The following is a 15,031-nucleotide window of genomic DNA, read 5'->3' on the forward strand; positions in this document are numbered from 1 at the left end:
GCGGTGGCGGCGGCTGCGGAGCGGGTGTGAGGGGGCTGGACCGCGCTGCAGGCCTCGGCAGGGCGCGGCAAGATGGAGGTGACGGGGGTGTCGGCACCCACGGTGACCGTTTTCATCAGCAGCTCCCTCAACACCTTCCGCTCCGAGAAGCGATACAGCCGCAGCCTCACCATCGCTGAGTTCAAGGTGTGGCCATGGGGGCGGGGTCCGGAGGGGCGGGGAGAAGAAATTGGGGGGTTCCCGGAAGGGGGAGGCTGGGAGGGGCCGGGGAGCGACTGGGCGGGCCCGGAGGTGATCCCAGGCTGCGGAGGCTGGGGACCGGGTCGCGGCGGGGCGGGTCCGGAGAGAACTCGAGAGTGCAGAGACGAGGGCCGGGTCAAGCGAAAAATCCGACGGTCCAGAGGGCGGGGGCAAGAAGCGAGGGGCTGGATTGCGGCCCCGTGCGTCCTGACTGGGGGGTCTTTTGGAGGAACAGGGACGTGGCGATGGTCACTGATGCAAGGGGCGGGGCCTCTGGCCTCCTTCTCCTCACCCTGCCTCCTCCTCGCAGTGTAAACTGGAGTTGCTGGTGGGCAGCCCTGCTTCCTGCATGGAACTGGAGCTGTATGGAGTTGACGACAAATTCTACAGCAAGCTGGATCAGGAGGATGCACTGCTGGGCTCCTACCCTGTAGATGATGGCTGCCGCATCCACGTGAGGACTCTCTACCTGGGACACTCCCCGCCCCACCTTTCATTTGGTTATTCAACAGACACTTGCTGGGCTTTGCCCTCAGTCATACCCAAGATAGGTCCTGCCTTCGTGGAGCCCCCAGTGCAGCCTGACGAGAGACAGACCCATCATTAGACAGGGACAGCCTAGAGTGGTCTGGGCTGGAATCAGGAAATCCCAGGGGACTGGGGCCACCAAGAAGAGGTGCCTGACTCCACCTGGGAGAATCAGAGAGGGCTTCCTGGAGGAAGGGATGTCTGAGCTGAGGGATGACGAAAGGATGACTTAAGAGAAAGAGGTAGAAAGGAGGGAGCAGGGTGTACGGAGGCCTAGAATGTGAGGTAGGTCACGGTGAGCAACCAGGCTGGACAGCTTGGGAGAAGCCAGAACACGGAGGATTTCTTTGTGCATCCGCTCAGCACATCCTTTCTGTCTTGTTTTGAGACAGAGTCTCACTCTGTCACCCAATCTGGAGTGGAGTGCAGTGGCACTATCTGGGCTCACTGCAACCTTCACCTCCTGGGTTCAAGTGATCCTTGTGCCCCAGCCTCCCGAGTAGCTGGGATTACAGGCGCCCACCCAGCTAATTTTTGAATTTTTAGTAGAGACGGGCTTTCCCCATGTTGGCCAGGCTGGTCTGGAACTCCTGACCTCAAGTGATCAGCTCACCTTGGCCTGCCAAAGTGCTGGGATTACAGGCGTGAGCCACCAAGCCTAGCCCCTTTCTGTCCTTATTCCCTCCCCACCTCACTCAGTCTGTAGCAGCCACATTGCTCCTTGCACAGCCCAGGTGAGCTCGGCCTCTGGATCCTGGGCCTGAATGGTTCTTTTGTTATATGCCTGCATGCCTCACCCTTCTTTCCTGTCTTAATTTAAAGTGTCAGTATTCTAGTGAAGCCTTCACCGGCCTCAGTGTTAATGTTTACCTCATTCCTTTCCCCTTCTTTGCTTTATTTTAGATTTTTGTGTTTACCAGTATTTCTCCTCTGACGCACTCTGGATTTCTCTCGTCTGGTTTATTTACTCTTTGCCTCCCTGGATTCGACTGCCCTGAGGGCGGAAATTTTGATCACTATAATTCACTGCTGTGTCCCCAGTACTTGGAATAGTGCCTGGGACAGGGAGGATAGTCTGTGAATCGTTTTTTGTTTTGTTTTGTTTTGTTCGAGACAGAGTTTTGCCCTTGTTCCCCAGGCCGGAATGCAGTGGTGTGATCTCAGCTCACTGCAACCTCTGTCTTCTGGGTTCAAGCTATTCTCCTACCTCAGCCTCCCAAGTAGCTGGGATTACAGGTGTGCACCACCACGCCTGGCTAATTTGTAATTTTGTATTTTAAGTAGAGTTGGGGTTTCACCATGTCAGCCAGGCTGGTCTTGAACTCCTGACCTCAAGTGATCTGCCCACCTCGGCCTCTCAAAGTGCTGGAATTACAGGCGTGAGCCACTGTGCCCAGCCCTGTGAATCATTGTTGAATGATGAATTGAATCCATAAAGTAAGACTGCAAGGATAATGTAATTATCCCCATTTTGCAGAAGAGAAAACTTAGCTTCAGGGTGGAGTTTATTTATTTATTTATTTTTATTTATTTATTTTTTTGAGACGGAGTCTTGCTCTGTCTCCCAGGCTGGCATGCAATGGCATGATCTCGGCTCACTGCAACCTCTGCCTCCCCGCTTCAAGCGATTCTCCTGCCTTAGCCTCCCGAGGAGCTGGGATTACAGGCGTGTGCCACTACACCAGGGTAATTTTTGTATTTTTAGTAGAGACGGGGTTTCACCATGTTAGTCAGGCTGGTCTCGAACTCCTGACCTCAGGTAATCCACCCACCTTGGCCTCCCAAAGTGCTGGGATTACAGGCATGAGCCACCGCACCCAGCCCAGAATCTACTTTCTTAAGGATGAACTGTCAGTAGCATTTTGGCCCCAGTCTGCATGACTCTAGACAGAACTGCTTCTTTTTTCTCTCGTTGATTAACTGTTCATTGCCCATCTGTGTTGTGCCAGGGGTTTCATTATGACTGCATCTGAGAAGTTCTAGTGTATGAGGCAGATGTTGGCTAAATGGCCAGAGGACTGAATGTGAAGGGTCAGGGGAGACAAGGGTTGTGTAGGAGATCATGAAGCTGGGAGACCCTATCCTGGGGTACCTGATGCATCAGTGACGTCTGGGAGGTGGTGCTGCTGGAGCAGAGACAAGAAGAATAAAAAGAATTGGTCGGGCATGGTGGTTCACGCCTGTAATCCCAGCGCCTTGGGAGGCTGAGGTGGGCAGATCACTTAAGGTCAGGAGTTCGAGACGGTGAAACCCTGTCTCTACTAAAAATACAGAAATTAGCTGGGCGTGGTGGCAGATGCCTGTAATCCTAGCTATTCAGGAGGCTGAGGCAGGAGGATCACTTGAACCCAGGGGCTGGAAGTTGCAGTGAGCCGAGATCACACCACTGCACTCCAGTTTGGATGATAGAGCGAGATCCTATCTTTAAAAAAAAAAAAAAAAGTTAACTGAAGATGGGGAAGGAGTGCCCTAGGAGTGGGGCACAGCCCAGCAAACACTCTGAGGTGGGAGGGAGCACGGTGGGGATTAAGACAGGCCACTTCTGTGGCCAAACAGTGTGGAAGCTGGGGAGGACCCTGACCTGGCTCAGGTGTTCACAGGCCCCCTCTGGCTGTGTGTGGGGAACAGATGGTGGAGGACAGGAAGAGTAGGGAGACCAGGAGGGGCTGCTGTGAGAGTCCTGATGAGGGGACAAGGCCTGGAGCTGTGGGTCAGGCCTCTGCTGGGTGCACAGGACTGAGCCTTTGGGCCACCCTGGGCAGCTGAAGCTGAGGGGTGCGGGTGTTCATAGGCACCTCATAGGCAGTGGCATCTTTGAGCAGGTTTCATACTGGCTGGTTCCAGTACACACAGACCTCCCAGGCCACTCAAGGAAGGTGTTCCAGAGTGGAGCCACTGGGGAATTTTTACGTTTTCTAAAATTCTTTTTCTCTTTATAAATATCACCCATATTCATTGTTTAAAATAACAGAACTTCAAATTTGTGAAAATTCTCAACATAAGAGAAATTCTCAGTGACGCTTGATCCGGAGATAAAGGCCATTCCTATTTTGCCATGTTAGCCCAGTGGCTTAGGCCAAACACCTCAGGGTGTTCCTTGGGCCCGCTGTCTCCCTCACCCCCACATCCACTCTCTCAAATCCTCTCGGCTCCACCTGCAAAAACTTCCCTGACCCTGGTCCGGCCTCCATCCTTCCCCCAACCTTGCCATCCCGGCAGCTTCCGCCCTGGCCTCCCCACTCCCCATCTCAGCCAAAGGGAGCCTGGGACCACCTGAGTCAGCCCAGGGCCCTCCTAGCTCAGAGCCCTGCCCTGGTGGCACTTCGCTCCAGATAAAAACCAAAGTCTAGGCCGGGTGCGGTGGCTCATGCCTGTAATCCCATCCAGCACACTGGGAGGCTGAGGCGGGAAGATCACTTGAGGTCAGGAGTTCTAGACCAGCCTGACCAGCATGGCGAAACGTCGTCTCTACTTAAAAATACAAAAATTAGCCGGGTGCGGTGGTGCCTGCCTGTAGTTTCAGCTGCCCGGGAGGCTGAGGCAGGAGAATCACTTGAACTTAGGGGGAGGCAGAGGTTTCAGTGAGCTGAGATCACACCACCACACTCCAGCCTGGGCAACAGAGCGAGACTCCGTCAAAAAAAAACGAAAACCCAAAGTCTCCAGCAGTCCCTTGTGTCTTCCACTCTCCCTCTGGCTCACTCCACCCCACCCATGCCACCCACCCCAGAGCGTGAAGGACATTTCTACCTCTGGCCGTCTGCACCTGCCATTCTTGCTCATCCTTCCGGCCTTGGCTCAAACATCCCCTCTTTTGGGAAGCCTGCCCTCCCATGCTCCTTAAGCCTCTTCCCTGTCGTGTTTTTCTCCATAGCCATTCTCCGGTGTTTCATAGGTACCTGTTCCTTTGTTTGTGGTTGGCCTTCTCCCTGCACAATGAGCACAGCCTGAGGGCAGAGCGTGTCTGTGTTTACACTGAGTCCCCAGCATGAGGCCCAGCTGGGCCCCTGGGAGCTCAGAAACCAATGAATGAATGAATACTGGGGGCAGAACAGGAAGAGATGCTCTGGGGCCTGAGGTTGGGGCCAGCTTGGGAGAGTCCCAGAGGCCCAGTGAGGAGATGCGCCGTGCACAGGGCTGTGGGCAAGGCCTGAGCTCTGACAGTTGGACTCTGTGACTTTGGGGCCCTTGGTGATGTTGATGCCAGCAAGCGGGGAACTTCTGGGGACAGAGGCAGCCTCTGGGAGCTTGGATGGGGGTGAGGAAGGGGAGGTGGCCAGTGTACGTAGCTACTTCTCCCTTCCGCCGGGCTCAGGAGAGGAGAGAAGGCTGCAGTACAGGCGAGGGAGGGAGATACGTTTTTCCCACATGGGAGACACTGAAGTCCCTGCACCCAGCACCCAGGCCTCCCTGGCCAGACCCTGATCCCCACGGAGCCCCTCCCCTCACACAGGTCATTGACCACAGCGGCGCCCGCCTTGGTGAGTATGAGGACGTGTCCCAAGTGGAGAAGTACACGATCTCACAAGAAGCCTACGACCAGAGGCAAGGTATGGGCAGGTGGGCGTCGAGGGGCGCGTGGCGGCCAGAGGGAGTATGTGCAGGTGTGAGGGCGGGCAGGGTAGACAGGGCCCCTGCAGGGAGGCCAGTGGTGTAGGCAGGGGGCGCCGAGAGCTTGGGAGGATATAGGGGTGAGGCTGGGAGTGGGGACAGACGGGGGCCTGGGGTGGGAATGAGGGCCGGGAGATGTCGGGGTGTGGGCAGTCAGACGTGGTGGGGGGAGGGCTGGGAAAGTGGAGGGAGTTGAGGGGTAGGTGTGGGTGTTGTTAGAGTCAGATGGGGGCATGGGGCGGTCGGACGGGGTGTGAAGGGCAGGACAGATGGAATGCGAGTGGACAGGGTGGCGGTCAGTGAGGGCACCTGGGACGGATCAGAGTGTGGGGGAGACCGTGGGCCTCAGGGCCGGAGGAAGGCGGAGGAGGAAGGCGGATGATGAAGGCAGATGTGCGCTGAAGGGGTGAGAGACCACGGGTCTGAGACCATGGGTCCTGTGGTGAGGGGTGCAGGCGGCACCCCTTCCATTTCTGATTGTGGGGGAGTGGGGGGCCTAGGAGTCCTAGGAGAGGCTAAGGCTGTGATGGGAGACCTGGGGCTTGGGTGACAGCCCTTTGTCACCTGGAAGAGAGAGTTCCTCCGTGAACGTGGGCCCCTCGTGGGTGGAGCGTCATCCTGTTAGGCCCAGCCGACACCCCAACTGACCCCAGCCCCCTCTGCCCACAGACACGGTCCGCTCTTTCCTGAAGCGCAGCAAGCTCGGCCGGTACAACGAGGAGGAGCGGGCTCAGCAGGAGGCCGAGGCCGCCCAGCGCCTCGCCGAGGAGAAGGCCCAGGCCAGCTCCATCCCCGTGGGCAGCCGCTGTGAGGTGCGGGCGGCGGGACAATCCCCTCGCCGGGGCACCGTCATGTATGTAGGTGCGTGGCCCGCGGGCCCCGTCCCGGGCTCTAGGGCTCCAAGGCCGGGAGGAAACGTTATGGGCGCAGTGGAGCCTCGGAGATCACGCTCTGCCTTGGGGCGCGGGGTGGGGGGTACTCGAAACGATCTCAGTCCTTGGAGGTGGCGGAACCATCGGCCGACACTGATGGCCCAGAGTATTTGTGGAGGGAAGTGGGAGGCACAGGCGGAGTGATCTGTCCAGCGAGGGAGGAAGCAGAGGCCAGAGTCACGTGGACTGTGCGCTTCGAAGCGTGGAGCACAGTGCCAGTCGCAGTGGGGAAACGGGCGGCGTGACCAGGGCAGGAGTGAGGGAACACGGGGGGCTGTGTGAGCCCAGAGGAAGCACCTGAAGGCTGGGAGCATCTGAAGGAAAGGAGGCAGCAGCAAGGTGAAAAGGGAGGAAGAGTTATCGCCAGAAGGAGTAGCGGGCGCAGGTGAGCAGAGCGTAGGAGGTCCACCTGGGGAAGGGGAGCGGGAGGAGAGGGGAGAAGTGTAGTCAGGGGCATGGGCAGGGCGGCGTCACAGTGGAGAGCAGTGTGGATTTTTTTAAAAAGAACAGGCTAGGCATGATGGCTCACGCCTGTAATCTCAGCACTTTGGGAGAACAAGGTGGGAGGCTTGCTTGAGCCCGGGAGTTGGAGGTTACAGTGAGCTATGATTGTGTCATTACACCCCAGCCTGGGCAGCAGAGAAAGACCCAGTCTCAAAAAAAAGGCTGGGTGCAGTGGCTCACACCTGTAATCCCAGCACTTTGGGAGGTTGAGACAGGAGGATCACTTGAACCCGGGAATTTGAGACCAGCCTGGGCAACATAATGAGACCCTGTCTCTACAAAAAGAAAATCCCACGAGACTTTAGTCAGCTGTGGTGGTGAGCATCTATAGGTGCCCCAGCTACTTAGGAGGCTGAGGTGGGAGGATAGCTTGAGCCCGGGAGTTGAGGCTGCAGTGAGCTACGATCGCATCACTGCACTGCAGCCTGGGTGACAGAGGGAGACCCTGTCTCAAAAAAAAAAAAAAAGATTCAGGGGGTACATGTGTGTATTGTTACGTGGGTGTGTTGCCTGCTAGTGGGTGGGGACAGGGCTTCTAGTGTACCCATGACCCAAATTGTAAACATCGTACCCAATAGATAATTTTTCAACCCTCACCACCCTCCCGCTTCTGGCGTCCCCACTGTCTGGTATTTCCGTCTTTATGCCTGTGTGTACCCATCCCCCAGTCGTCTGCAGCCACTAATTTACGTTCTGTCTCTAATTTGCCGATTCTGGATGTTTCATAGGAATAGGATCATGCAGTCTGTGGCCTTTGTGACTGGCGGCTTCCACTGAGCAGAATGCTTTCAAGTTTCAGCCGTGGCGCGCCTGTGTCAGTGCCACACTGTTGTCAAATAGTCCTGCATTGAGCACATAGACCACATTGTATCCAGTCACCAGTTAGTGGACATTAGGGTCATTTCCACTTTTTGGCTATTACGAATAATGCTGCTATGAACCTTCTTCTTCTTCTTCTTTTTTTTCTAATTTGAGACAGCATCTGGCTATCGCCCAGGCTGGAATGCATTGGCACAATCTCGGCCACTTCAGCCTTAACCTCTTGGGCTCAAGCCATCCTCCCACCTCGGCCTCCTGAGTAGCTGGGAATACAGGTACTCATCACCACCCCCGGCTAAAGTTTTGTGGTTTTTTTGTAGAGACAGGATTTCGCCATGTGGCCCAGGCTGGTCTCAAACTCCTCCCGCTCAAGTGATCGTCCTGCTTCAGCCTCCCAAAGTGCTGGGATTACAGGCGTGAGCCACCATGCTCGGGCTGAACATTCTTTTATAAATTTCCGTGTGGCTGGGCACGGTGGCTCATGCCTGTAATTCCAGCACTTTGGGAGGCCAAGGTGGGCAGATCACCTGAGATCAGGAGTTTTGAGACCAGCCTGGCCAACATGGTGAAACCCCATCTCTACTAAAAGTACAAAAATTAACTGGGCGTGGTGGCGGGTGCCTGTGATCCCAGCTACCCGGAAGGCTGAGGCAGGAGAATTGCTTGACCTGGGAGGCGGAGGTTGCAGGGAGCCAAGATCATGCCACTGCACTCCAGCCTGGGTGACCATGCAAGACTCTATCTCAAAAAATAAAAAATACATTTTTATGTGGACATTTGTTTTCATTTCTCTGTGCCTAGGAATGGAATCCCTGGCCACATGGTAACACTGTGCTTGACCTTTTGAGGACCTGCCACACTGCTTCCCACAGCCGCTGCAGCATTTTTCATTCCCACCAGCAGTGCACAAGGGTCTCATTTTGTCCTCATCCTCACCAGCACTTTAGTCTGTCTTTTGCTTACAGTCATCCACTGGGTGTGAAGTGGAACATCATTATGGTTTTGATTTGCGCTTCTTTGGTGGCTAATGATGTTGAGCATGTTTTCATGGCCATTCGTGTATCTTCTTTGGAAAAATGTCTGTTCAGATCCTTTGCCTTTTGTTTTTTGTTTTTTGACACACAGTCTCACTCTGTCACCCAGGCTGGAGTGCAGTGGTGCTCTCAGCTCACTGCAACCTCTGCCTCCCTGGTTCAAGCAAGTCTCATGCCTCAGCCTCCCGAGTAGCTGGGATTATAGGCGAGCGCCACCACACCTGGCTGATTTCTGTATTTTTAGTAGAGACAGGGTTTTGCCATGTTGGCCAGGCTGGTCTCAAACTCCTGGCCTCAAGTGATCCACCTGAGCTGGTGGATCTCCCAAAGTGCTAGGATTACAAACATGAGCCACCGCGCCCAGCAGTATGTTGGGGTTTTGTTTTGTTTTGTTTTTCTTTTGAGACGTAGTCTAACTTTGTGCCCAGGCTGGAATACAGTGGCATGATCTCAGCTCGCCCGTTGCAACCTCTGCCTCCCGGGTTCAAACGGTTCTCCTGCCTCAGCCTCCCGAGTAGCTGGGACTACAGGCACCTGCCACCACACCCGGCTAATTTTTTGTATTTTTAGTAGAGACGGGGTTTCACTGTGTTAGCCAGGGTGGTCTCGATCTCCTGACCTCGTGATCCACCCTCCTCGGCCTCCTAAAGTGCTGGGATTACTCCTAAAGTGAGCCACCATGCCCGGCCAGTATGTCATCTTTTGAGAAGTGTGTGTTCATGTCCTTTGGCCATGATCGTGGCTCACCGTAGCCTCAACTTCCTGTTGCCCACTTTGTAATGGGATTTTATTTTTTGCAGGATGGGTGTTGAGTTCTTTGAGTTCCTTGTATATTCCTCTGCTCAGTTTTTCATTGGGATGCTGTCTTTTGTCGCTGAGTTGTGTATTAGTTTGCTAACAAAGTACCACTCACTGAGTGACTTAAAGTTATTTCTCACAGTAATGGAGGCAGAAAGTTCAAGATCAAGCTGTCAGCAGGTTGGATTTATTCTGAAGCCTCTCTCTCTGGCAGGGCAGCAGTGCCATCCCCCTTAGGTTTTTACAAAGCCCTCACTGGCTGGTGTCTTCACCCAGTGAATGGGGGACAGGGTTGGGAGCAGGGACACCAGTGAAGTAGCTACCATATTAGTCCGGGCAGGAGATGGAGGTGGTCCTAGTGGTAGCAATAGAGGTAGCAAGAAATGGTTTTCACAAAGACAGGCTTCTACTCAATGGGCAGGCATGGATCCAGGGTGATCCTGAAATTTCGTGGGGATTTCTTCTATGTCCAGAAGCTTCACAGGGATTTCTCTTCTGTTGGCAGGTCTCACAGATTTCAAGCCTGGCTACTGGATTGGTGTCCGCTATGATGAGCCACTGGGGAAAAATGATGGCAGGTACCAAGAATTCCCATTCAGGTGTCTGTGTGTGCGTTTGTGTGTAAGTCCATGCGTGCTGCTTGCTGAGCTGCCCATGCCAGCATCTGGAGTGGAGCCATGTGAGGGTCCTCTGACCACACCCACCCCCATCCTGTCCTGCAGTGTGAATGGGAAACGCTACTTCGAATGCCAGGCCAAGTATGGCGCCTTTGTCAAGCCAGCAGTCGTGACGGTGGGGGACTTCCCGGAGGAGGACTACGGGTTGGATGAGATATGACACCTAAGGAATTCCCCTGCTTCAGCTCCTAACTCAGCCACTGACTGCCCCTCCTGTGTGTGCCCATGGCCCTTTTCTCTTGACCCCAGTTTAATTTTATTCATTTTTTCCTTTGTCATTGATTTTTGAGACTCATGCATTAAATTAACTAGAAACCCAGAAAGTATTTAGAGGACTTGATGATTTGGGGACCCACTGGGTAAATAGTGGCCCTTCTGTATCAGGGTCCAGCCTCCGTCTCCTTATATCTTGCTGTTCCCCCATCTTCTCATCATTCCCACCTTATCTGCTGTAGCTACCAGGAAGAAGGGGAAGGGAAGGGAGGGGATATTCTTTGCCTTTAAAAATGATGTACAGCCAGCCGGGCGCGGTGGCTCACGCCTGTAATCCCAGCACTTTGGGAGGCCAGGGCGGGTGGATCACGAGGTCAGGAGATCGAGACCATCCTGGCTAACACAGTGAAACCCTGTCTCTACTAAAAATACAAAAAAATTAGCCGGGCATGGTGGTGGGCGCCTGTAGTCCCAGCTGCTGGGGAGGCTGAGGCAGGAGAATGGCGAGAACCCGGGAGGCAGAGCTTGCAGTGAGCCGAGATCATGCCACTGCACTCCAGCCTGGGTGACAGAGCGAGACTGTCTCAAAACAAAAAAAGATGTACAACTCTGGCTAGATGCGGTGGCTCACGCCTGTAATCCCAGCACTTGGGGAGGCCGAGGCAGGCGGATCATGAGGTCAGGAGATCGAGACCATCCTGGCTAATGTGAAACCCCCTCTCTACTAAAAATACAAAAAAAAAAAATTAGCCGGGCATGATGGCGGGCACCTGTAGTCCCAGCTACTTGAGGCTGAGGCAGGAGAATGGTGTGAACCCGGGAGGCAGAGCTTGCAGTGAGCCGAGATCACGCCACTGTAATCCAGCCTGGGCAACAGAGCGAGACTCCGTCTCAAAAAAAAAAAAAAAATGATGTACAACTCAGCCAGGCACAGTGGCTCATGCCTGTAATCCCAGCACTTTGGGAGGCCGAGCTGGCAGGTTGCTTAAACCCAGGAGTTTGAGATCAGCCTGGACAACATGGTAAAACTTCATCTCTACAAAAATACAAAAAATGAGTCAGGTATGGTGGTGCATGCCTGTAGCCCCAGCTACTTGGGAGGCTGAGGTGGGAGAATCAGGCTACAGTGAGTTATGGCACCACTGCATTCCAGCCTGGATGACAGAGCAAGACCCTGTCTCAAAACCAAAAAAAAAAGAAAAGAGGCTGAGCACGGTGGCCCACGCCTGTAATCCGAGCATTTTGGGAGGCCGAGGCGGGAGATCGAGATCATCCTGGCCAACATTGTGAAACCCTGTCTCTACTAAAAATACAAAAATTAGCTGGGTGTGGTGGCGCGTGCCTGTAATCCCAGCTACTCAGGAGGCTGAGGCAGGAGAATGGCTTGAACCCAGGAGGTGGAGATTGCAGTGAGCTGAGATCGTGCCACTTCACTCCAGCCTGGCGACAGAGTGAGACTCCATCTCAAAAAAAAGAAAAATAAAAAGCCAGGCATGGTGGCTCATGCCCATAATCCCAGCACTCCGGGAGACCGAGGAAGGCAGACCACTTGAGTTCAGGACTTCAAGACCAGCCTGGGCAACATGGCAAAAACCCTGTCTCTACAAAAAATACAACAACAACAAAAATTAGCCGGGTGTGGTGGCACACACCTGTAGTCCCAGCTACTTGGAAGGCTAGGTGGTAGGATCACTTGAGCCTTGGGAGGTAGAAGCTGCAGTAAGCTGTGTTCACACCACTGCACTCCAGCCTGGGTGACACAGCGGGACTCCATGCCGACACCAGCACGTGGCGTGTCACATTATTAAGGATTATATACAGCCAACAGTTACTGGGCTGGTTTCCTTTAATCCTCACAGCGGGCCCTGTCCGCAAGTCTTTCACCGTTTCCCGTCAACACTCCACCTTTACTGCCCAAAGTTTGGGGTTGGGAGGGAATTCCCAAGGGTTCCCAGGACTTAGGCTCGCCTCCCAGATCTCGCAACCTCAGCGTGCCTAGCCTCGGCAATCACCGCCCATCTGCCACGAGGGGGCAGCCGCGCACCGTTCAGACGCTGCGCCCCTGGTGCATTATGGGTCGCGTAGTCTCAAAGGTGGCATAAGCATCCTGGAACGCGAACGGCATTTCCCAGAAAACTACGCGACAATCTTAGCCTGGTCTTGCCCAGAGCTGGAAGCTGAGGTCTCGCCCCTCCCGGCGTTGCGGGGGATTGTGGGATGTAGGCATTTGGCTCCGCGCTCCGCGAAGGGCGGTGCAGCGCAGGCGCGGGCGTCCCGTACAGACAGCCGAGCTTAATCCGAGGCGGGGAACCAGCGTCCCGGGGGAAGCGCCGAAGCTGACTTTCTGGCCGCTGTGGAAGTGAGGCGAGCGAGCTCCTTTAGTGGCTGGAGCCGGCTGGGCCTCCTTCCTGTCCTCCTGCTTTCCTGCATCTCTACTAGTCCCTTTCCCCGGGCTCCTGGTCCGCTCCCAAGCCTGTTCAAGCACGAGGCGTTTCCATCTAAAAAAAAAAAAAAGAAATCTCTTTTGCCGGGCGAGATGTCAGAGCCCCGGGAGCGAAAGTGTTGGTAATGTTAGACAGAATGAGTTCCTCTTCAAAAATCTAACTTCCTTGTCCTTTGCTCTATGAACTGCCCTTCCTGCAGAAACTGCCCTTACCGGGGAAACTGCCCCTCCCCGCCGCTGCAACCCATACCCCGCCTCTATTTGAAATAGGCAATCGGAATCAGCTTAGATTGTGAGGTCCAACCCTAGCCAATGGGGGTTAAAAACCCCTGCTCTCCTTTATTAGGTGTGCTTTTGGTACAGGTCTGGGCAGCACGCTTCTGCAGAAGTAAACTTTGCCTTGCTAAGAAACTTTTCTCCGAGTGCTGGTCTCTCTCTGTGGCACCAAGAACTTATTTCTAACAGTAAGAAGAATTTACTGAGGACAGCATAGCCTTGAAAAAGAAAAGTTTTACTAGAAAGAATGCTGCCGGGCACTCACGCCTGTAATCCCAGCACTTTGGGAGGCCGAGGCAGGCGGATTGCCTGAGCTCAGGAGTTCGAGACCAACCTGGGCAATACAGTGAAACCCCATCTCTACTAACAAAAAACTAGCTGGGCATGCCAGCATGTGTCTGTAGTCCCAGCTACTTGGGAGGCTGAGGCAGGAGAATTGCTTGAACCCCGGAGGCGGAGGTTGCAGTGAGCTGACATCATGCCACTGCATTCCAGCTTGGGTGACAGAATGAGACTCCGTCTCAAAAAAAAAAAAAAAAAAAAAACGAAAGAAAGAATGCTGCAGGCCAGGCGGGGTGGCTCACACCTGTAATCCCAGCACTTTGGGAGGCCAAGGCGGGCAAATCACCTGAGGTTAGGAGTTCAAGACCAGCCTGACCAACATGGAGAAACTACTAAAAATACAAAATTAGGCGGGCATGGTGGCCCATACCTATAATCCCAGCTACTTGGGAGGCTGAGATAGGAGAATTGCTTGAACCCAGGAGGCGGAGGTTGTGGCGAGCCAAGATCACGCCATTGCACTCCAACCTGGGCAACTGAAGCGAAACTCCATTTCAAAAAACAAGAGCTGATTTTTTTGTTTGTTTTTTAGACAGCGTCTTGCTCTGTTACCCAGCCTGTGTGTGATCCCAGCGGTGTGATCTGAGCTCACTGTAGCCTCGACTTCCCGGGCTCAAGTGATCCTCCCACCTCAGTAAGCCCCATGAATAGCTAAGACTATAGGCACATGCCACCACACCCAGCTAATTTCTGTATTATTTGTAGAGGTGGAGTTTCACCATGTTGCTCAGGCTGGAGTGCAGTGGCACATTCTCGGCTCACTGCAGCCTCAAGCTCCTGGGCTTAAGCAGTCCTCCCACCTCGGTCTCCCAAAGTGCTGGGATTCCAGTTGTGAGCCACTGCGCATGGCCAAGAATAAAGATTTTAATAAAGTAATGTGAAATTAACATGAAAAGCCAAAAAGGAAACTGGGCAAATATTTGAAAAGACAATACATAAAAGAAACACCAACAGCCAAAAAACCATGAAAGCCACGTTCACCCCCATTCATATTTGAAGAATGTTACATAAAATACTGAGACACCACCTTTTGCCTGTCAAATCAGGAAAGATGTTTATTTTTATTTTATTTTATTTTATTTTATTTTATTTTGAGACAGGGTCTGTCTGTCATCCAGGCTGGAGTATGGGGCACAATTTCGGCTCATTGCAACCTCAAACTCCTGGGATCCAGCGATCCTCCCACCCCAGCCTCCCAAGTAGCTAGGACCACGGGCACGCCACTATGCCCGGCTAATTTTTTTAAAACACTTTTTTGTAGAGATGGAGTCTTGCTATGTTGCCCAGACTGGTCTCAAACTCCTGAGCTCAAGTGATTCTCCCACTTCAGCCTCCCAAAGTGCTGGGATTATAGGCATAAGCCACCATGCCACAAAATTTTACAAGAAAATTTCAGCCAGCATTTGACAAGATTCCAGGGGACATGAATGAAATACCTAAAGATAAAAGAGTTCCTTGAGGCCGGTTAAGGTGGCTCATTCCTGTAATCCCACCACTTTGGGAGGCCGAGGCAGTGGATCACAAGGTCAGGAGTTCAAGACCAGCCTGGCCAATATAGTGAAACCCTGTTTTTCTAAAAATACAAAAATTAGCCTGGCACAGTGGCAGGCACCT

The 15,031-nt window shown here is 53.6% G+C and overlaps 1 protein-coding gene and 1 long non-coding RNA gene across 2 annotated transcripts in view; one reads left to right on the plus strand and one right to left on the minus strand.

Moving 5' to 3' along the window:
* TBCB (tubulin folding cofactor B) lies at nt 1–10,466 on the plus strand. Its single transcript, XM_024236794.3, has 6 exons — nt 1–186; nt 551–694; nt 5,222–5,318; nt 6,049–6,240; nt 9,972–10,044; nt 10,189–10,466. The coding sequence occupies exons 1-6, from the start codon at nt 73–75 to the stop codon at nt 10,301–10,303; spliced, it is 735 nt and encodes a 244-aa protein (XP_024092562.1). The 5' UTR covers nt 1–72; the 3' UTR covers nt 10,304–10,466.
* The window catches only part of LOC129051947 (uncharacterized), a 14,223-nt gene continuing 9,546 nt past the window's right edge, over nt 10,355–15,031 (minus strand). The window contains exon 3 of the long non-coding RNA XR_008516526.2: nt 10,355–12,854. This is a non-coding gene — a long non-coding RNA (uncharacterized LOC129051947). The remainder of the gene's footprint in view (nt 12,855–15,031) is intronic.

This window comes from Pongo abelii, chromosome 20 (genome assembly GCF_028885655.2).
Source record: "Pongo abelii isolate AG06213 chromosome 20, NHGRI_mPonAbe1-v2.0_pri, whole genome shotgun sequence".
NCBI lineage: Eukaryota > Metazoa > Chordata > Mammalia > Primates > Hominidae > Pongo > Pongo abelii.

What these genes read in the sequence shown, in the direction of transcription:
- TBCB (XM_024236794.3), top strand. Translation starts at nt 73, where the DNA reads ATGGAGGTGACGGGGGTGTCGGCACCCACGGTGACCGTTTTCATCAGC. An exon ending in TCACCATCGCTGAGTTCAAG is followed by an intron (nt 187 to 550) that starts GTGTGGCCATGG and finishes TCCTCCTCGCAG; the next exon opens with TGTAAACTGGAGTTGCTGGT. An exon ending in ATGATGGCTGCCGCATCCAC is followed by an intron (nt 695 to 5,221) that starts GTGAGGACTCTC and finishes CCCCTCACACAG; the next exon opens with GTCATTGACCACAGCGGCGC.